We start from the raw sequence: 23,387 nt of genomic DNA on the forward strand, positions 1-23,387 counted from the left end.
TGGTTACTGGAATTTCAACATGGCACCTCATGGCAAAGAACTCTATGACGATCTGAAAAAATAATTGTTGCTCTACATAAAGTTTTAATAACTTGTGTGGCCACCTTTTCCAGCACTGCCTTAACCCTCTTGGGCATGAAGTTCACCAGAGCTTCACAGGTTGCCACCGGAGTCCCCTTCCACTCCTCCATGACGACGTCACGCTCCCCACTTTCCATTTGAGGATGCCCCACAGATGCTTAATAGGGTTTAGGTCTGGAGACATGCTTGGCCAGTCCATCACCTTTACCCTCAGCTTCTTTAGCAAGGCAGTGGTCGTCTTGGAGGTGTTTGGGGTAATTTAATGTTGGAATATTGCCCCGCGGCCCAGTCTCCGAGGGGAGGGGATCATGCTCTGCTTCGGTATGTCACAGTACATGTTGGCATTCATGGTTCCCTCAATGAACTGTAGCTCCCCAGTTCCAGCAGTGCTCATGCAGGCCCAGACCATGACATTCCCACCACCATACTTGACTGCAGGCAAGACACACTTGTCTTTGTACTCCTCACCTGGTGGACACCACACACCGCTTGACACCATCTAAACCAAATAAGTTGATCTTGGTCTCATCGGACCACAGAACATGGTTCCAGTAATCCATGTCCTTAGTCTGCTTGTCTTCAGCAAATTGTTTGCGGGCTTTCTTGTGTATCATCTTTAGAAGAGGCTTCCTTCTGGGACGACAGCCATGCAGACCAATTTGATGCAGTGTGCGGCGTATGGTCTGAGCAATGACAGGCTAACCCCCCTACCCCTTCAACCTCTGCAGCAATGCTGGCAGTACCAATACGTCTGGATATGACGCTGAGCATGTGCACTCAACTTCTTTGGTCGACCATCGCGAGGCCTGTTCTGAGTGGAACCTGTCCTGTGAAACTGCTGTATGGTGTTGCCCACCGTGCTGCAGCTCAGTTTCAGGGTCTTGGCAGTCTTCTTATAGCCCAGGCCATCTTTATGTAGAGCAACAATTATTTTTTCAGATCGTCATAGAGTTCTTTGCCATGAGGTGCCATGTTGAAATTCCAGTAACCAGTATGAGAGAGTGTGAGAGCAATAACACCAAATTTAACACACCTGCTCCCCAATCACACCTGAGACCTTGTTACACTAACGAGTCACGTGACACCGAGGAGGAGAAATGGCTAATTTGGACATTTCCACTTAGGGGGGTACTCACTTTTGTTGCCAAGGTTTAGACATCAATGGCTGTGTGTTGAGTTATTTTGGAGGGGACAGCTAATTTACAGGCTGTACACTCACTACTTTATATTGTAGCAGAGTGTCATTTCTTCAGTGTTTTCACATGAAAAGATATAACAAAATATTTACAAAAATATGAGGGGTGTACTCACTTTTGTGAGACACTGTATATGTGTCAATTATATTTCAATTCTGCAATAGAATAACAAAAGCAACATAGACAATATTTGAATAACATAATATCATCTGACTGTTGATGCAGAAGGCGGCAAAAATCCACACTGATGCAAATCTTGCACTATTAATTTCAACATTATGAATGGCTAACAGATCTTTTTAAAAATAATGATGCGCTCAATTAGGGTGACCACATGTCCTGGGTTGCCGAGGAAAGTCCTGCAATGGGACTTCAAGTCCCGGGTTTCAGGCAGCCTCAATCCAGGACAATGCATTAGCCTGGAATGAGAACTCTGAGTGAAGGAGGTCTACTTCTCAAGTCTCTTGGCTGAGAGTCCGTCCTTCCCACCAAGATCAGCGTAAACGGCAGCCAGAACCAGGTATGTGTGTGTGTGACTGTGTTTGTTTGTGTGATGTTGTGTAATGTAATAGAGAGGTTAATTATCTGAAATTGCTCATGTGTGGTAATAGAGGGGTTAATGTACAATATAAATATGAAATGTGTATTATATGTATGTGAAGGGTGTGCATATGTGAATTGGTGTCTTTGTGAGATATATATATATATAATATATATATATATAATATAAAATGTATGTTATGTGTATGTGACTGTGTGTATATGTGAATCAGTGTGTTTGTGACATATATATATATTATGTATGTGTGTATGTATGTGTATAATAAGTGTCATATGTCAGATTTTACTGCAATTATTTTCAACTCTGAATAACTAATTCTAAAGCTTACTGTGTACCCAATTAGTGGTTTTAAAACAAACAAGAAATAATCATAATAAAATAAACATTATTGTTGATGACTTCAAAGCAGAATTCATTGTATGTTGCATTCAGTAAAAACATAATTAAATTGATTACCTGCAGTAATCACCATGTTTTGCCACTTCAGCCAAAGACATGAGGCAGTCAGCAGTTGCTAAGTGATTAACAGCTTTAGACACTGAATGATAATGTTCTCCAAATTTACTAGAAATAGAATCAATAAAAAATGTTAAAAGCTATACAAAAAATAAGGAAATCATTGATTTATTTTCCTCTAAAAGATATCAGAATGTATCTTTTGCAGGACAGATATGTTCACAAATTATGACTTTTGTGAAATTACTGCTTAAAGTGTTACCGCATCTTGTATATGATAATAAACAACATTCGGGGGGGGTTAGCTCTAATGACCATGGGGAAGGCCATTTATATATATATTTTTTTTTTAAAAGGTCCAGGAATTCTGACAATTTTTGGCACAAAAAAAATATGCACAGCTGGCTTTATAAATCTTGACATGGTGGTTGCATTAACAAGCAGCATCTCAGCCACTGTAACTGCTTGCGTTTCAAAGATCTGCCTCTATAGTTTCACCAACACATCGAGTCAGGTAACTTGTGATGTATGCAAAAAATGTGTTTTTGAGAATTGATATTATAGCAAAATGATCCTACATCTGACAAATACATGCACCATGGCACAACATTGGACATTATAGCATATAACTTGAGAGCGATAAAAGGGGATTGATAGAAGTGATGGCATGTACCCTGTTTACCACAGTGCTGATACAAATTGCTTAAAATTAAATTTTATGAATTTTAAAATTTTCATATCACTATGATATTGATGATGCATTAACCCATGCTCTTGATTATGTATACTGTGTCTACACTATCTATATATTGTGACAAGCACAGTTTCAACGTACTTCAAGCAAGTTTTTATTTCCAGGGCCAATCTTTGCACTAGGGGCACATGGGAACTTTCCCTCCCTCAACAGTCTCTCAGATCTTGAGGTTTCGGGGGATTTACATTACTTTACAGTCCCTGTGCACAAAAGCCAAACAAACCATATCCCTGGGGCTTACAGCGTCATATATCCTCCCCACCAGCTCAGAACCATGGGCTAATCAGCTCTGCTGATGACATCCCCCTTAGGGTGCCATCAGGGGGCTTTCCTTTCCATACATTATACATGTGTCCCAGTATGAAGACTTTCTCCTTGTATCAGCCTGGCCCTTTGGGACTTATGTGAACTTCAGTAAAGGGGAACCATGCAGCACAGGCATGCCTCTTCTCTGTAGAAGTAATCACTATTGTAGTTTACTCAAATAGTGCTAGATTGTATGGCCCATGAGATACGGTGAAGTGCACTTTCCATCTGCTTTTTCCCCCATACGTCACAAACCCCTGTAGCCAAGGGGCATAAAAGGTCGCTTCTATGGGGCATAAATGTCGCTTCTATGGGTCATAAGCACAGGCTAGGCTTCTGGGCCAAGAAGACTCAGGTACGATGTACTTCAAGCAAACACCCCAAAAGCAAACGCAAAATAAAACAAGCAGGGTTATTACAGGGTTTCTTAATACACTTTAATATCTCTTTAAGAGGTGCTGGCGATTTCAAGACTTATGACGTCCCACGTTCAGCTATAAAGAGACCTCCTTAATTTGTTGATCCAGGATTTATTCTGTGGAAGGATTTTTGTTCCCATTTGTGGGCAAAAATGTTCCTAAAAGGGTTGGAATCTGGATCAACTAAGAGATATCTTGGAAATGTTGTGCATATTTTTGTCAAGTCTACTATCTAACTACAAAGTCTTGAAATGCTTACATGACTGCCTGTTTTCTTTGAGACCAATACAGAAAACTCATTTCCTTTTAAAACTTTACTAAATGCTTGAATGTATTTTCGGAATACAGCACAGACAGGCATGTGGTTTTCAGCATACTGACCCGTACATACATTTGACTTTAAGAAACAATACAGACCCTGTAAAGATGTTCAGAGTAAAGACTACAGAAAAAGCTATTATTAAACTTTTGGTTCTTAGGGAGTAATTCATTGTAGTTCCCATTTTGTTCCAACGAAGGTAAGTTATTCCTAAGTAATTTTGTACCAAACACTACCAAAAAATGTAACGATTGTTCTGGAAACTCACTCGAGATAGCGTAGCCATTCAGTATTGCAGTCGAGGACTAACTGCTCCCGCAGCTGATTCAGACGTCTGTAATTTTCTACAATAAAGGGAGAGTGGAAACGACTCACAGCTTTTGTACTAAGAGGAAGAGCAGGAAAAAAGAAAAGAAAATAAGAAATCAAGGTTACCAAGCAATAACATTATGCAATTGCTTGGGACAATTATACTGGGGCTCATTTTTATTCTCAAGGAGCCTTGAAATAAATGGATTAAAATAAAAAAGCATAGTTCCATTATGGTAAAAGTGAAGCTCTGTTGATTCCCGTATCCTTTCTTATAAATAGAGCACCAGGTTACTATGGTGAAGTGATTTTTAAAAGTGTTTTATGATACAGTTTTGAGAGCAAAAGCACAGTTTATGAACAGAACAAATAAAACATTGCTTCAACGTTCTGCACATACGCTTCCGTTATGAAATCAGCATTGAGCTAATGTGGAAGGGAATATGTATTTAAAAAAGGAAATAGTCCAGGTCGTAACATCGCGTTACATAAATACTGCTCCATGCAAAAGTTGGCCATGATGGCGATAAAACAGAAGGCTGCGTTTCCTGTCATGTATTTGTCTCTTACATGAGTTTCTTTGTGTCGTCATGCAAATCAGACCTAAAAGGGTTAATACTACACATAGAGCATAGGAAACAGATTTTACATTGCTGCAGCAAGAATATTCCACTGCAGCCTTCTACCGCCATGCACTAGAATTCTTCTGTAATATAGCCATTATTTTACTCACAAAAATACAGGTAAATGTGTAAGTGTCATATTGTAGCTAGGGTGGCAGGGCAGTGGTGGGGCAGCCCAACAACACTTTGCTGGGGCAGACTGCGTTACTTCAGATCAGGCTGTGTGGTGGGCCTCCATTTATTAGGTCATTGATGTCCCCTCTCAATGCGCAGGTGCTGGAGGCAGAGCGCCGGGACATGACGTTCTGGCACACTGCCAGCAGATAATGCACAGCGAGAGGAGATAGATCCTGGAGGACCGGGCCTGCTGGGCATGCTGCTCTATATCAGCACCCCTAATGAATATATCCCTCAATATACATGCTCTTACAGATCTATAGATGGTATACATTTGAAACTAGGAACAAGAAATTATAGAAAGCAGTTTTCTTCGACATAAAAATGTAAGGCGTGACTGATACGTGTTTGAGCTGAAGGCTTCATAACTCAGAGGAAATTGCTTTTGTCACCTATTATGGGCTACCTCAAACCCATACTCACAGCTGGCAATGCCCACCAACTCCAAAGAGGCACAAAACACATAAGGCTCTAATACACCTTGCTTTTCCACCTCCCCATTGACTGTGTTATGATTGTACTAGTTTAACGCGATCTGACACTACCAGTCATTTAAATAGAAAGCACTGTAACTACATTACATTTTGTTGACAGAGAATATGATTTAAGTTGACTATAAATGAGGGAAGTGGAAAGCACGCATTAATCTATGTTAAACATGCCAAACGGGTTTTGCTACATTGGTATGATATGTAATATGGGCAGGCAGGACTTTTAGTTGAATAATGTGCAAATCTCAACATACCTGCTGATGCTAATCCAGTTGGATGGCACAGAGGACAACATTGAATTCTTTACTTCTATTAAAAACTAAAACAAACAAGGACATGTTTTATGCATTCATAATTATACTGTTAGGGTTACAATATTTAGTGCATACATTTTATACGTTATATATCCCATAACGTTCCTGTTACCAGAGGTTACATGGTAAAGCTCCTGTTATACACTGATAAAAGCAAGCTCAGTCTTCAATTACATGCCCAAAGGAAGATCGGGACACCTTAAGTGACTCTGCATCTCGAAAACTACACTTTATGAACACTGATCCACTAAAGGCTGCCACAAAAACATCACATATCATGATTCCATGCAAAACACAATAACATGTCAACAACTAATGTACACAGAGAGAAGAACTCCCTGCACATTATACAAAGTACGAAATAGCAAAAACCCAGGACAGACATTTTTAATCCCTGTCCTGGATCAACAATGGAAGCATTTCACTGTGATAAAGTGTTCTGGCATCGCGCTGTATACGTGGACTTTAGTCCTTTGGGCTTCTGCCATTTTTATTTTCATGCTTTCTGGGTTCCACATATAGCCATCAGGATATCAATTGAGAGTAAATTTAAGCATTTCCACTTTGCCTAGATCCTTTTTATTATTTTCCGGAGGTAGTTCCATTTAGTGTGTTGGAGACGCCTGCCAAAGAATCACTAGATTACCAGGTTATTTTGGTGGACTCTTGCCAGTGCCCTCTTGCTAAACCAACTAAAATTGTTTGGTTTCCTACTAAGAGGAGACCTCCAATAACTGCCCCCTAAGTAAAGTACAAGTGTATTTTAGCAGTACTATTTTACATATTATCTGTAACAGATCTGCATGTTTCAGTTTCAAAACTTTTTTTATTATTACAAACCTTCTACAATTTAATGTGCATGAATGAAGATATACATTTCCTGGATTATGTTGAAGCTTTTTAATGGATTAGTTGGACTGCCACAAACAGCTTCATCGCCCCCAATATCTTCCCTAAGCACATAGAGGAAAGAGAGGCTTTTGCACAGTTAGTGTTAATGTGGCTGCAAGAAGAAACCTGCTTAATTATCTCCTTAATATCTACTTAATAATTCATTTCTGGCATTTTTTAATTAGCCTCTGTGGAGACAAGTGTATAATGTGGAATCGTTAACTAGGCCAGAGATACAGATTTCTATCCCATTGTGTTTAATTATCTTGGGTATATACAATGCTGCTCAGACTGAGTGAAGACCCATTCCCCGATGAAATAAGAATCAGACATTTTCAACAAATAGGTTGGGTAGCAAGGAGCAAAAGTCGAAGGAAGTAAAACAAAAGCTACTTTGAGTCATAATACATAGTTTTTCATTTTCGTACTTTAAACATTTGTCAAAAGATGTTCAATATATCTTCATAATGGGTTGTATTATACACATATGAATGTGACTTGCCTTGAACAATAACCTAATAGATGAAAGCACAATGGCTGCAATGGTGATATTACAACTCACTCGGTAAGTAACACAATCAATGGCAAACCATTATAAAGTGTAGAATCACATACGCTTCCAAAACATTGTAACACATCAATATCCTGGACACTACTAGGGTCGGAAATGGGGTTTATTTGGAAGTAAGGGTAAAGTTATTTGGAAAAAACAATTTACATTACAGGTGGTCTTAACACTTACTATGGTTAAAAAAAGCCACTAAAGCTGAGACGAGTTTGGTTTTTACATAGAAATAATAGAAATATATAAATGGAGTTATTGTCCTAACTGAAGGGATGATATCTGACTTTATACAGAAAAAAAAGCCTTCATTCAATATTTCTAATAACTATATTAGCACCATCAAGGATACAGAGTCTACTGAACAGTATACTGTGATATAAGACTTAATGCAGGGGTGTCCAACCTGCGGCCCTCCAGCTGCTGCAGAACTATATCTCCCATACTCCTTAGCCTGCCCCTTAGCTGAAAGAGCATTATGGGAGATGTAGTCCTGCAGCAGCTGGAGGGCCGCAGGTTGAACACCCCTGACTTAATGCTTTTAACATGGAGAATTATATGCTTTTCGCAGTACGTCTATAACGAATGTAGAGGGTTTATTTAGGTAGAAGGGACCACTGGGCATCATTAGCTTTACTAGTAATGACACAAGTCTGAGTATACCATGATGTAATTAGTAAGGACTCTCTCTAAAGGTCTTATGATTGATTAAAGCTTAATATTTAGCAGCATGCACTTGCCTCCTCTTGTAGCCTTGCTGACTGAGCTGTAAAGAGAGGGTCGTATGGGTGAATTAAATGTCAGAGGCACAATGAGATGAAAAAGTGTCACGATGGATACATCGTTATGTTTAAAAGCCGTTTTTTTAATTTTTTGCCATATTGTTAAATTTAGCTGAATTAACAAAAACATTACAACACGCAGTGTAAAAGACACTTAATTTATTTGCCATGATATACATAATCTGTAGGAAGGTATTTTTGGTGAAAATAAATGGATAAAGAGCAATTCTGATGTAAGGTCGTAAAGTGGTGCAAGTGAAGCAGTCAGCAGAAACATTTTGCCGGTTGCTATGGTGATTAGACACCATACATGTTGCACCAGATGTGCTCTTCATAAATCCTCCCCGTCTGATCTCTCACCATCACTTATTCTCCTATTCTCTTATTCTCTTCTTCTTACATGTAGATCACGTATGGAAATGTTAAGATGGCCCTATACATATAACACTGACAATAAGCACAAGTAACATGTAAAAGAATATTGGGCTGCATTTACTTAAGGATGGTGGGAACTTTACCTCATCAAAAGGCTAAGGCCAGTTCTGAAAACCTTATTTAAGGAGGCTTCATTATGTGCTGTTTTAAGGACAGAGCGCAGACACATAACAGAATAACATTTATTACCTCTTGTCCTGATACAGACGTATAACACACGGAGGGGTTCTTTAATATTTTACGGATGTCACCTAAATGCCCGTGTAATTTTTCAACCACTTCCTGAATCTCGGTCTTCCTCTGCTTTATTTTTGGAAAATAAGTGAGGTCCTTAAAAAGTTCTGTTTTATTTCCAGTCCTAAGAGAATAAGGCTTTTATTCTTGTAATGCAATGTCACATTATATATATATATATTATATTTTCCAGTTACGTTTATTCTATACTTACTTTGCTGCTTCTTCATTCACAACTTTTGCAAATTTCTGTACCGGGTTGAGCATCTGTGGGATTTCAAGGAAAATCTTCTGCAACAAAGTGGATTTAACTTGGGATTTTATGGCCGGAATCAATGGCTCGATGTGACTGTCCAGATAGCACAATGTGCTTACTACCAAGAAAAATTCCTGAGGGGAGCACTGGAAAGAAAATTGCATCATAAAATATTTAGCTTAAACTATCAAACCCCATCAACACTTCATCTGTTGTTAACGTTTTTCTAGCGCATTCGCCTTAAAGCACTATTGTATTTACTGACCCGACATCAGCTTCTGCTTGGGTATCTTAGCAGGAAGAATACAATCATTTATCATTTATAATCCCAAATCACTGGGAACCCTTGCAAGGCAGTAAAGAAACTGAAACCCTGATAGAGTTCGGTACAATTTTATTTAAGATAACATATGTTTCTTTTTGATGAATGCAGGAAAAGTTACGTCATGAATATCATGTTGCCGTAGCATATATTGCTTAGTCTAATTCAAACGTCCCATCAAGGGCGGCTGATCGCTGACCAGTTCAATATATTTTGTATCTAAATGTCTTCGTCTCTTCATCTGAGGTGCTCGATACTCAAGGGCTGCAAAGAGGCCATAGTTTTTGGATATCCCGGCATGGGGAGCTGGCATTTTTTAGGGAAGGATATGCAGAATTCCTGGCCTTTGTTGTTGCCCTCTGGGACTAAAGGTTTAAGCACAAACGCAGGACACTAATACTAATAAACACCATTTCGAGCTATAGATCTCTATACTCAAAATGCAGGTAAACGGGACACCAGAGTAGAGGAATTCTGGCTATATCTATATCAGCACAGGTGTCCGAATCAAAATGACTGAATCACCAATTAATCCATGATTAAACTGTATCGACAAAGGGATTTCTCTAAACCTAGCATTATTGTATTGTTTTTGGAAAACGCTGCTACATATTTTTTGCTATAGTCTCCACGTTACCAGCTAATTACGGTGGTAATAGAGCCGCGCTCTGAAGACGATACCTATAAACTATTCGATCAACCGGCACCCTTAGAATTTAATGCCAATCATCGCTATGTAGAATCAGGTATGTAATGTTATGTATAATGAGGAAGCGACGTACAGAACGGTCTGAAGCATGTTTCTCTGCACCACTTTCACAAGCTTTACTGCTTATATATAAAATACCCAATTTTTCTGCATGTTCATTCTACGGAATTAGTTATGGTCCTCGAAAAAAATACATTATAAAAGGATTCAAAATCTTGCCAATCATAAATATTAAGTATTCCTTGGGGGACATATGTTTATTCCACAAAGGTATCAATAAAAGAAGAGATTAATGTATTCCCTAATTAACAGATACAGTAAGCAACCAATTAACTCTGCAATCAATATGACTGACATACCGAGCTCCAATATATCAGCGCATGCTAACATTAACATGTATAATATCACAGCCAATTACTGCTAAAGAGGGTAAGGAAGAGGACGGTAACGTACATATTTGTCATCAGAAGAAGATCCTTCAGGGAATAAAAGTCACTGTTAATGAGCAAACATCAGTAGACCATTTCTATGTCATAATTCGGATGAGGGTGTGGGATGAAAAGTGGGATACAGCAGGACCCTTGGAAAATGATGTCACATAAATATGCCGAAAACCAAAAATGTAAAGTTATTTTGGTATGTGACATCTATTATAGGCCATTTCAAATAAAGCAGCCTTAGAGCAGTGTAGAAGATGGCGTACTTTGAAAGCATTCTTTACATCAAGAAAATAGGCTGATGGATGGAATGGTTCTTATCTGCCATAAAGTGTTATCTTTCTATTGCATCACCAGTGATCTTCACTGCTTGGATTTACTTATCTGGAAAAAAAAAGCCATTATGACTTATGTTTCCATTTCAACGAAATATCAAACATTCAAAGGTGAGACTACATCAGTCGCACAGAACTCCAGTCCTAGAGGGACACAATTTTTAGATACCCCAGGCTGAGCACAGGCGTCTCAGTTAATAATGCATCAAACTGCCTGCTTTCAGGCAACGATACAAAGAATTCCTGTCCGGTTTGCAGCCCTCAAGGACTCCAGGAGTCGTGCGGTCCCGTGCTACACGCACAATATGTGTTCAGTTAAACTAAACTATTGGAGACAATTTGGTCAAACTAACGGAAAAACTGAACATTATTATACACTACTAATATAATTACCAATACTAGTAACCCTTTGACACAACAGCCACAGCTAAAATATTTGCCATACTTCTGATAACTGTAAATATGGGTAATTAGACATATTTTTCAGTAATCGACTTTTGGTTTTAAGCAGCTTTCCACGCTGATTTTTTCTCTATAATGTATTTCAGATGCATGTTGTCCAGCTTGTGTTCTGCAGAATCCCTCCGTGCTGGAGATGTGTTCAGCTGAACATAATTACCCTGCCCCACGCCGGCTCAGCAAACATTGTGTGCGGGGGTCTCCTAAGACCCCTGTGCAGATACATTTGAAGCACTCCCACTAATTTCCAGGGGAGCAAATTCCTGCCACTGATTGGTCGCTTGAAGCATGGGGTAGGAGTGCAACTGCTGCAGCAGGGATGCAGCTTTTTCCCATTTTGAGAGAATGCATATTAAAAAACAGAGTAATTTCCACACACCTACCCAGAATCCCTTGCAGCAGTGGTTGTGGTAGCACCACAAGATTTCTGTAGGAACTGCGCCTGTTTGGTGATTGCAAAATGCTGTTTAATAACGCCTCTGCTACGACATTGTTACGAAGTAATGCTCATTGTGTTTCTACTACCTGATGAGTCACAGTGTAAAGGAATACGTTTACATGACGGTCAATGGTGTAGAATTAAAGAAAGTTAAACTTTTACAGTTTTGATAATGCATCATAATCTGCAACATTTTACATGGTTCATATTGTTATATACAGTAAATTGTTATATCACTATTACATGAAAACAACATGTTTGTACTAAACTGCACAGAAGTTTGAAGTATATGCCACATAAAACATTTTCATGTTAAATGTGTGGGCTTTAGGTACTGCAATGACTGAAGCTGAGCTTCCACTGAAATTGAAGACTGGACTGTGCCTTTTAAACATAATCAAGGATATAATATAAAGCATTGCCAGGAGTGTCTAGCAAGACATTGTTGGCAGGCCTACGTATTGCCTATCACCTTATATCCATGGGGGGAGCATCAGTGGCAACTCTAGAAACAATATATAGGGGGGGCACACAAGATACCACATTCAAACTGGGGGGGGCATTCATAATTTCCAAAAGTAATGTGCTATGGAATTATACTTTTGTTATTGGGCTAAAATAATACTTGATCATTCAACATGGGAAGCCTGAAGCCACAATTGAGTGCGACTAATCCTTGAAATAAATATTGTAACACAATAAATAACTTTTCCACTAAATGATTTCAGGGCCTTGAACGTTTTGTCCCCTGAAGTCACTACAACTTCAGGAGGGCATTTTATCTCTGGATAAATATAAATTAAATAATTCCTACTGTAAGTTAAGTGCCAGGAAACAGATGACCAAACACACACACCAACACAGGCTCTGTCACACCGACACCCAGACACACACACACCAGGACAGGCTCTGCCACACCGACAACCAAACACACACACCCACACACATCAGGACAGGCTCTGCCACACCCACATTCAAACACACACACACACACACACCAGGACAGGCTCTGCCACACCAACACCTATACACACACACCCGAGGACAGGCTCTGCTACACTGATAACCAAAAACACACAAACAGCAGGACACAATCTACGTCACAGACGTCTGCATCAGGATGGATTTTTCACACTGCATTGTCGTTTATATCCCCCTTGTGTGTTTGCCCCTTGTGTATTGATGCCCCTGCTGCCCATATATATTTATATTAGCCCCAGTTGCCGATAGCAGGTATAGATCAACACATTAACACACAAACCAAGCTTTGCATGTATAGATCAACTGAAATTCACTTGTGATCTCAGCACTGAAGGTATATATCAAATAAACAGAATCAGACATACAAATCCTGTATTTGCAGGTATACAATAATATATGAAACGTAGCACTGCAGGTATAGATCAAAAAAATACATACAAACACTATTTGCAGGTATTAATCAACTGAATAAGACATACAAACACTATTTGCAGGTATACATAAATAATGTATGGAAATATAAAGATATGGATCTACAGAATAACGCAAAAATCCAGCTTTGCAGGTATAGATCAATTGGAATTCACATAAAAACACGTCATCAAAAGGTATATTTAAAACCCCCTAAATTACAGGCATAGATAACAGGTTGCACACCTGTTCACAGATTCATTCCCTCAATCACGCATACTCATTCAAACACCCTTCCCTGCACTGCAGCTCCTCGATGCCGCTCACAGACTTCAGCAGAGGGCGCGGCCTCCCTCTCCGTTCTCTGGTACTGCACAGAGGAAGCAGGACTGAAGCAGAGTCATGTGATGTCATGTGAACTCTGCTAGGTTCCGCTTCCTCCATGCAGTATAGGAGACCCTCCCACAGGTAAGTAGCAGGGCTCGAGGTGCGGCCCGCGTAAGATCGGTTGCCCTGGCTGCCGATCTTACGTGGGCCGCACCCTCTCTCTCCTCTGCATTTAAAAAAAAAAAAAGACGGGATTTAAAGTCGCATTGCGACTTTATTCCAAATTCGGCAGGGGGGGGCAAGGATTAACCTGGGGGGGCAATTGCCCCCCCTTGCCCCCCTGTAGCGACGCCACTGAATACAATTTATCTAAACAGTTCATTTAAAGCTATTGAAGCAGCAAGCAATTAAAGTTTTTGAATGACAGCTGTGAAAAAACAATCCAAAAACATTTTTAAATATAAATAATAATTGAACATCACAGACTTAAGAGATACATTGCTCATTTACAATGTTGTATTTTGCATGGTTGTGTAATATACTGTATATACAGACTGGGAAGCATCTAATCCAACAGGACTTAGATGTATATGTAGTTGTACATATATCTATATATAGATCTATATACATACATATATATATATATATATATATATATATATATATACACACACATATATATATACATGTATAGATATATACACACACAAAGTCTAGAAATGGAGTCTTGAACTCACAGGACTTGTTTCTAATGAATTATTTATTCAGCAGTTTATATAGTATTGATGCTTGGGACCGCAGCGTGGTATCATACATTTATTATGATATCCTATTTACACAGATATAACAATTTTAATTAAAAAAAAAACCCTTACAAATATATGTCTACAGGTTTATAGCCCAGTTAAAACCCAAGCGATGACCATGAGTGATTCCGTGAATCGTTATTTGTTCTTTTTGTCTCTTTCCACCCACAGATGTTCTTAGTACTGGTAACTGACCGGCCATGTACTTGCTCTCTATGTGCTGTATATATTTATTGGAGTCAGTGAAGCCTCCAGCCGGTGTCCATACGCCGAACACAAACGGCTCAGAAACACTTCACACATCGCCTCCTTGCTCCAAAATCTATTCCAGGCATCTGCTCTAGAAGCTTCAGGCATTAGCAAGTAGACATTCTGCAAGCACTGAACTAAAAATCAAACCGATAATAAATAAAAATAATACTGGAAAAGCTCAGTGAATTAGCCCTTCATAGGAGAGTTGCAGCTCTCCTCAAACTTGAGGTCCCTTTAAATTCAAGTGATGTCCCTGAATCCCCCCGATACACACTTGTCCTTTTGCCCACTTTCTAGCTATTTTCCATGCAGGAGATGTGTTCAGGCGAATATACTCACTTCTAGTCTGCTTCAGCGCTCGGCGCATGCGCGGAAAGCGATCCCATTGAATTCAATGTAAGTGCTTTAAGCAGCCAATCAATGGTGAGGATTTTACCTTAATGTACATTTTACAAAGTACTTCCATATGAATTGTTTGCTTAGGGGGTGGCAGTAACAATGGAGTGACAGCACATGATGCAAACTCTGTATCTTTGTTGATGCTCTAAATAATATTTGATGGATACTATTCTACTTTATTCACAGTATCTCACATTCCTTATGTTTATGGACTGCAGGAGCCCGTCCATCTGTATCACACGCGAATAGGTTTTATGGTTTCAGTATACCTTAAAAATCATCACTAAAAGAGTTCAAATGATTTGCTTAAACTTTCCCAGGGATCAGAATCTAAATATTGGTATCTCTCTATTCACTACTGGAGGGTACTGCAATCATGTTTATATTATCCCCTCCAAATCAATCCCACTTAGTGACCACAAGCCAAAATAGTTTGGCAGTTTTTATTTTTTTCTATTACAAGATATCAATAAACTAAGAATGTGTATATGTATTATATATATATATATATATATATATATATATATATATATCAATCAACATTCAGCGGGAGAACACAGTTCATAATAACATGTTAAGAGATGTGAGATGAGATTGAATCAAATGAAATTATTTTAAATGCCAAAGTAAAAAAAAAATGTAAAAAAGGAAAAAACCCTATAATATTTACTTTTTTTTTTCTTTTTTTACTAAATAATGTATTTTTTGGCAAACTGTCCATATAAAACATACCACTGATTTAGGAGTATACTGTTTCAAAATGAATAATGTATTTGCGGCAGAGAGGATAGGGGCCCTGGGAGTAAAGTAAATGTTGGTGCATCTCCAACCCACACAAAGGATCCGCATCAAATGTGGGAAACCGGAGAAAGCCATAAAGACTATTATTATATGAAGCCCCACTACTTAATAATATTACTCATGAACACAGCCATAACATTTTAACAATGGGCCAAATGTGGGGGATTTGGAGTCTGACATACAGAACACATATTTTCTCCAAATGAAGGCAATTCAGTCTTGGAGGAGCTCCGTGTTTCGTTGTTTAAAAGCATTCTGCCTTGTGCAAAAACTAAACTAAAAAAACACTTTACTGTATTTGTTTGAGTAATTTGGAGTCACTGATCAGAGATAACAAGTCCTTCTACCACTTAACGAGGTGTTATGGTTTTGTTAATTGATTTTATCATTAGCTTCCATAATTCCTAAATGCAAACCACAAAGACAGCGCCCTCTAACGGAATCCCAGTCACAAGCAGAGTTCTCATTATTGATTTATCCAGCACAGCGCTGAAACTATCTAGAAACTAAACTGCACAAAATTTGAGATTTATAGTTTGCGAGACAAGCTTGGCGACTCACAAATAGAGGCTTCGATGTGTTATAAGTCCTTGGATTGTTTGCTTTTAGACTTCTAGAGCCCATTAAATTAAGACCATTAGGTCAGTCCGCACCGCTACTGTTTTTGTCTCCTATATTTAGCGGCTTATGTGTTTTGCTTCAGAAAAGTAACACTACGTAGGGATTAGTAGAACGAGGAATAGAAAGCGCCAGTCTATGGGGAGCTCAGTTCTAACAACGCAGTGTTATGAAAATAATAACATACAAAATTGATTTCGCAATACATAAATGTGGGCTTTAATGTCTAAATCTGAAATGTAAAAGTTTGACTTCTATACATCCAAGCGCATATGGGTTAATGTTTTACAAACCTACTTTTTTGTGATAAATACTGGACATTCCCCTCTCCAAATCCGGTAGCTTAGACAGACAGCCATGAATTTGGCTGAAAACGCTGCTTTCTGATGACAAGATTTCAGATACAGCATCAAGTCTTGAATTAATGTCACTGCAAAATATAAAAAAAAGATATATAAAGTTGTGCTACACATCCAAATATCCCAGACTCGGCTTTATTTATTTTTTTAAAGCCTGTATGAGATTTGCATATTTAGGCTTCAATGATATCAGATCAAAAAATGAATACAATATTTGATTTTTTTTTCTAGAACACTACTGCTAGCAATTCTGAAAATATAAATAATTAACACTGGTGCGGAACAGTATTTTCACGGCAGGTTAGTTTTTAATAACACTTTTGTAAGACTTAATGGAAACACTAATCCAGCTCAACGTCAATGATAATTTACAGTATAATAAGAATATGTATAAAGAAACACTGGGTTGTAGAAGAACATGTCTTATAATGCACACTGCTGGGCTGCACATCAAACATGCTTTTATAATACAGTAAATATTCACTACTGTCAACCAGAAAAGTATAAACAAATCATAATTAGAATATCTGAAGCACAATAAAAATATGTCCATGTCTACATAGGGTTAATCTTCTCTTTAATCATCCTCACATATGGCTCGGCTATTTCTAGTAATCTGAAGAACTGTCTGTATTCCATAATCCTTGTAATGAAAAAGTCACCAACCACACACTGACCCATTTTCACCTCTTAACCTCGTGCCATTTACTCCATGTTTTGAAAATAAGAACATTTTATAACAAATAATAATATAAGGTGTGAAACTAATTTATACATTAAAGGACTGTAAAAAAAAAAAAAGCTTGGAATAGATTATAAAACTGCGGATAGAACCCTCTCTAGCTTGTGTTCTTTCATTTAGACAGAATGTGTAAAAAAATGCTAATAAATACAAGAAGCAGAGACGAAGGCTTTTTAAGTATATAATGTGTTTGTTTTGTGTTATAGTGTATTTTAAGGGTTATGTTATGGTTGTGATTTGTGTATAGTACATTAATAGTAAACAGTGCTAAGATGAGCTCAAGCCTCGGATCTTGCGTGGCCCTTGCTCAACAGGTCAGTGTAGATGGACATGACGCATCTGTAGTGGTGTCGCCACCATATTAGCGGATTAAGTGGACACTTACTAAGTCGGGAGGCCCATAGCAAATGCTGCCACTCATGCATGAGTAGTGCTGCAATTCTTCAGTCTCAAGGAGGTGAAAGGCACTTGGTCATGCCACCACTTCCCAGGTAGGTTCTGCCTACTGCCTGGCTGGTGAAGAATAAAAGAGGGGGGCTCTAGGTAACCTACCAGGGGAAGTACCCAGATATGCCTGGAGGGAGGCACACCTCAATGTTTTGTTTAGGGTCTCCAAAAATCGAGAGCCACTCCAGTTCATTTTACTTCAAATATCTAAGATACCTACCAACAACAAAGAATTTAAAGTTCCATTTACGACAACAGAATATAGTAAAAGTTATCCAACGTGGACAGCCTTGTCAATATAAGCATAACACACAACACGTTCAGTAAATACTTTTAATCCAAATGCAGATTTATTTTGGGACATGTCCTAATAATTTAACAAGCAACTTTATCAGGACTGCTCCCTCTGTTTGAGATTGAACTGCAACAGATTTGAATCAGATGGTGTATCATATGGAACAGGTCACATCTAAAAATGAATACAATTATCGCACATGCCTGCTCCAGACTTTTATTGCATATTTGGTATTCTAATAATAATAATCCAATCTAAATTATGCATTGCATGATTGTGGAAAGGTTTTATGTAGCTAAATTTGACTTCCTCCGCAGGATTACACTGTTTGTATGTCGAATGCTATATTCTCCCCCAGTGTATAATTTTACAATAAGCCCATACTAAGCATATATGCAAAGGGATTTAGATTGCCTATTAAAGTGCAAATACAAATACCTTGAACTGGTTAGTGGCTGTGTCACCCATTGTCTCAGTTTTCTTCTCCCAAATGATGTTTTGGTATGGTCCAGAACCCAGATCAAGCTGCCCTTTGTTTTCAAATCAGTCTAGATAGTAAGGGGGTGAATAGTTAACTCACAGCAAAACATATAAAGCATGGGAAGCAATAATAATGCAATAATGTGGTATAATATATAATTATTATTAGTATAAAAATATTTCCTTCCACTGTTTCTTCCAGTATAGGAACACAGTGGCCTGACTCACTGTAACCACAGACCAGAGGTAGTTTGAAAGCCATAGCTCTACTGTCAACTTGACACAGACACACACCATGTGTTAAAGTATATATTCTAAACACAAAATAATAAATATAAATGCAATACATAACCCAAAGTAGCTCTCTGTTAAGGAAACGCTGGAGTCTCCATTGCCTTGACACTTGCATATAAACCAGATTTGTTTAAGGCGGTAGTAGTAAAGGGAGTTTTATCTTGGCGATTTATTAAACAAAGTGTATAACAGTTAAAATAACAGTTTAAAAGTGAAACATATTTCATATTTGTTCATAATTCATGATAGCTTACTTGATTTTGTAAAATTTCCAGGTTCTTTAGTGTTGTCCCATTCATTTTAACACATTGTGTTTTACTGGACATCTGTGTGAAATTACTAGACACATAACAATGATTAGATGCTGAGGTGGGTTCCCAAAGAATATACGATGTACACAAACCTAAAGATTGTGATTACAAATATTTTTTGGGAGTTTTACTGAAGTAACTGCATTTAACAAGACTAGGCTGAATAAATGTAGAATAAATGTGAAATGGGAGATCCTACCCAAAATAAAATTCATAGGCACTATTCCTAAATATGTTACCTTGCCCGACCAGCAGGGTTACTTTGTATTTGTTTAAAATCTTGCGAGGCGTGAATAAATTGCATAGCAAACGTTCAACTAGGAGTAGCCATCTTACATGAACAGCATACAAATTTATGAAATTTTATTCTTCGGGAGCTGGATTGGCTACAAGCAAGCTGCTTGTAAACATGGCTGAACACTTAACTTACCTTGGGCTATGAAGTATCTTTTCCAAATTAAATTCTTTAAGGTATCTGATCACTGCTGCCAAGGAGCAAATCACAGTCTTATCTAAATTCAGGATTTGGGACAATCTTTGAGAATCTATGGACAGAAATTAAGGACACTTTTAGGACATATTTTTACTTGTAAATGCTTAAGAAGGGCATCAACCCTCACTAAACAAAAAAATTTCTTTCAAAATAAGAAGCAAGTATGTTGAAAAACATTACATTAGAAATGTCTAAAATTATAGGTACATTTTTCATTTTTTTCACCTTTAGGTTTTCTGAATCCAAAGCATTTTTAAATTGCCTATTATTTTTTAATCAATATACCCCCAACAGATTTGACAGGGTTTTCTACAATAGGGTTTTACAATGACATATTTAAGCTAACAGACATCAAAGATGCAGAAGGCCCACAATGGCAGAACTTACAATCTAATGGTAAACCAACACACCTTACAGTGCCAACAATCTTACCATATCTGCTACTCCTCCTCTACCAAACTCTGCAACTCTGTGATCTAAACCCTTTACAACTAACACACTTCTGTCTCTTCTTTCCATCATCCTTACCATCCCCTGATATTACCAGTACAACCATCTGATAGCTTTGTCCCTAGAATAGACGCTCCTGCCATTGCTTGCAACATCCCAGGCTTTTCTGCCACAGCTATGACACGTCAAACAGACCTGTCCCCTTCTAAGACGCTCTCATACCGCTGAGCATCTATGGAGGGAATCACCTTTACCTGAGGACTTCTTACACTACAAATTCATGGTCCGTTTCCATCCCTCTGCTTTCTACCTCACCAAACCTAGTTTGTTTTAATAATCTTGTCCCTAGTTGGAACCTTAAGCAACATCTATGTCCAAGAACTCACTTGCTATTTAAAAAAAATAGGATAACATCATGAGGCTATTAACAAAGTACCTCTCCTTGCCAGCAGTCACCCTCAACCGATTTAGTCTTGTCACCCATCCTATGCTAATTCCCATTTTAACCTATCTTTTTCCGCTGGCTTGTTGCCAACCCCTCTGCTGTGTCACCTCACTGTCTTTCTGAAATTGCATCCTGGATAGAATCCCGTTACCTGAAGCTCAACATCTCCAAGATGCTGGTTATAGCCAATATTCTGGTTATTCTCCTGTCTCCCCTTTCTACAATTCCTGGTATCTTCATCGCTACTGAGAACCTCTCAGTCTACTCAATGGATCAAGTTCATGGCCTTTGTGTCACAGTTGACTCCATTTCCTCTTTCACTCCTCAAGACCCATCATACACCAATTCTTCCTATACCCACACAACATAAAATTATGAAAATTAAGGAATATTGGCCTGTCACAAAGCCACGACTGAAGCGAAAGACTCTGCAAATGGGAGTCCAGATAAGAGAGGATTACTAAACTCTAGCGATGGGAACTGTGAGCAGAGAAAAAAGCCGGAACCAGCATATTTCTTCCCCTATGTTTTTCGCTGTGTTTTATTGCGTAACTTTAGTATATTACAAAGAATATCTTCATATTTCACGTGGTAAAAAATCTCCCTCTAAAGTCAGCGGGAATTTTTGGCCAGTCTTTGTTATTTACCACTTCAGAGGATATCGAACTGTTTCTCTAGCTGCATTGTGTATTTTTCCTCAAAAGCTGTAGAAGTTTCAGATTGGTTTGTTTCCAAACACCACATCGAGCAAATGTTTTTATGTTACTTGTCAAAATATTTGTGTTAAAACCTTATACTGTAAGGATTTAACTTCCCTTATAGTTATATACAGAGTTGCCAAAAAAGACAGTTCAGCAGATATCACTAAAAGTTACAGTCTCCGAGTGGGGATTCACAGTAGGGGGGTTACTGGCGGCTCTTGGCTGAGATAGTCTCAGTTTTCTGTGTTCCGCTTCTCCCTTAAGGAATCTCTTGGGGTTCTCCCAAAGAGTAAAGGTGGGGGCAGACATGGACCATCTCGCTCTCTGTGTCGAGAGGATGCATTGATGAGGTCCGTAAAGTCGGTTTGTTCTAGACTGCATTTGTGGGTGGGATCTTTGGTTCAACCTACACCTTATTCTACTACTTACCACACTCGCTGACATCTAGTTATACATATGTTACAGCCATTGCATGGAAACAGTAGCTCTCGCTCCATCACAAGATTTTCAATACTAAAATATCATAAGTAAAACGGATAGCATGATGTCTAGATCAAACCTTACTCTCTATCAAGTGATTTCGTGTCAACTAGAGAGGACTGGTAAGGGGGAGTTGCTCCCTAGGCTGCTGTCCTTTGAAGATTTGCTGTCATTGCCTAAAGTCTATTTGTGTGTCTTACTTCCACTCATAGCTACTGTGTTTACTAGAAAAAATGGACTTTAGGTAGAAATTACTTTCTGACTGGATCCTTACTGGCTCTGTTATGTAGTTTCTATGAAGCTGTTCCTGGAGAATGTGTGTTGGCCTTAACAATCCAGGTGTTGTATTTGACCTACTACACAATTAAAATGAAAAAGAAAAATATATAGAAAACTCACACACATTTTCAGAAGGTCTCTTCTTCCATCTGAATAAGCAATCTTTGAGATCCTGAAAGATTGTGACTTGACAAATTTTGCTATATTGCTCCAATTCATCTCTGAATTTATCATGTGAAACTTGTGAAATAGATCAATAGAACCTCAAGTCAAAAAACTTCAGGAGAAACTCATTGAGGCTGGACAATCGTAATGCATAATTTTAATGGAATGTAAACATTCTGGAATATCCCTATTTTTTATTCTTAGATCTATATCCAAAAAATGTATTATGCGGTCTTATCATTTTTACTTTCAAACATGTTACATCTCCCCACTATCTTAAAAATCATTTAAGTCTACATAGTGATCATTTGTAATATGCACTTAAAATACACTAATCAGATCTTAACGTTCTCTACAGATCACATATTTAATTATGCATTGTAGGTCAACCCAGCTGGTCTGAGAAAAGGTGAGTTGGCCCAATTTAAGGCTTGGTTAAATCTTTGAAGAGACGCCATCATTGTGAACAGCATTATACGGCTGTGATTAACACAGTATTTAGCCCAATAATTCATAATGCAGAAAATCCCACAATCTTCAAAATTATTGTTATTATTATCCTTTATTTATATAGCGCCAACAGTTTACGCAGCGCTTAATACAATACATAAATTCAAGGGATATGACAAGACAAGAATTGACAGACTAAGACAAACCGATACATTTGGTGGAGAGAGCCCTGCTCGCAAGCTTACAATCTAGAGGGAAATGGGGTGACAAACATAAGGCATAGAGAAAGGGTGAGAGGTATTGTGGGGGTTGTATCGATGACAAGGAAGTTCTATCAGCTAAGATGGTATGCTTCTCTGAAGAAGTGGGTTTTTAGATGTTTCTTGAATGTTGGGAGGGAGGGAGAATGCTGAAGGTTCCTTGGGAGAAGATTCCAGAGATATGGGGCAGCTCGAGTGAAATCTTGTAGACGGGAAAAGGAAGAGGTGATGAGTGAGGAGGAGAGCCTTAGCCCATGGGAGGAACGTAGGGAT

At 38.4% G+C, this 23,387-nt stretch overlaps 1 protein-coding gene across 1 annotated transcript in view; it reads right to left on the minus strand.

Moving 5' to 3' along the window:
• The window catches only part of LOC149303072 (DNA mismatch repair protein Msh3-like), an 84,662-nt gene that overhangs the window by 29,218 nt on the left and 32,057 nt on the right, over positions 1-23,387 (minus strand). Inside the window, 9 exon segments of the mRNA XM_089481823.1 lie at positions 2,296-2,403; positions 4,362-4,478; positions 5,948-6,012; positions 8,867-9,035; positions 9,126-9,313; positions 16,761-16,893; positions 18,745-18,854; positions 19,335-19,419; positions 19,822-19,936. Of these exon segments, the coding sequence (XP_089337949.1) occupies positions 2,296-2,403; positions 4,362-4,478; positions 5,948-6,012; positions 8,867-9,035; positions 9,126-9,313; positions 16,761-16,893; positions 18,745-18,854; positions 19,335-19,419; positions 19,822-19,936 (1,090 nt within the window).

Source organism: Sceloporus occidentalis, unplaced genomic scaffold (assembly GCF_023333645.1).
Source record: "Sceloporus occidentalis isolate IW3139 unplaced genomic scaffold, rSceOcc1.0.p SCAF_16, whole genome shotgun sequence".
Lineage (NCBI taxonomy): Eukaryota > Metazoa > Chordata > Lepidosauria > Squamata > Phrynosomatidae > Sceloporus > Sceloporus occidentalis.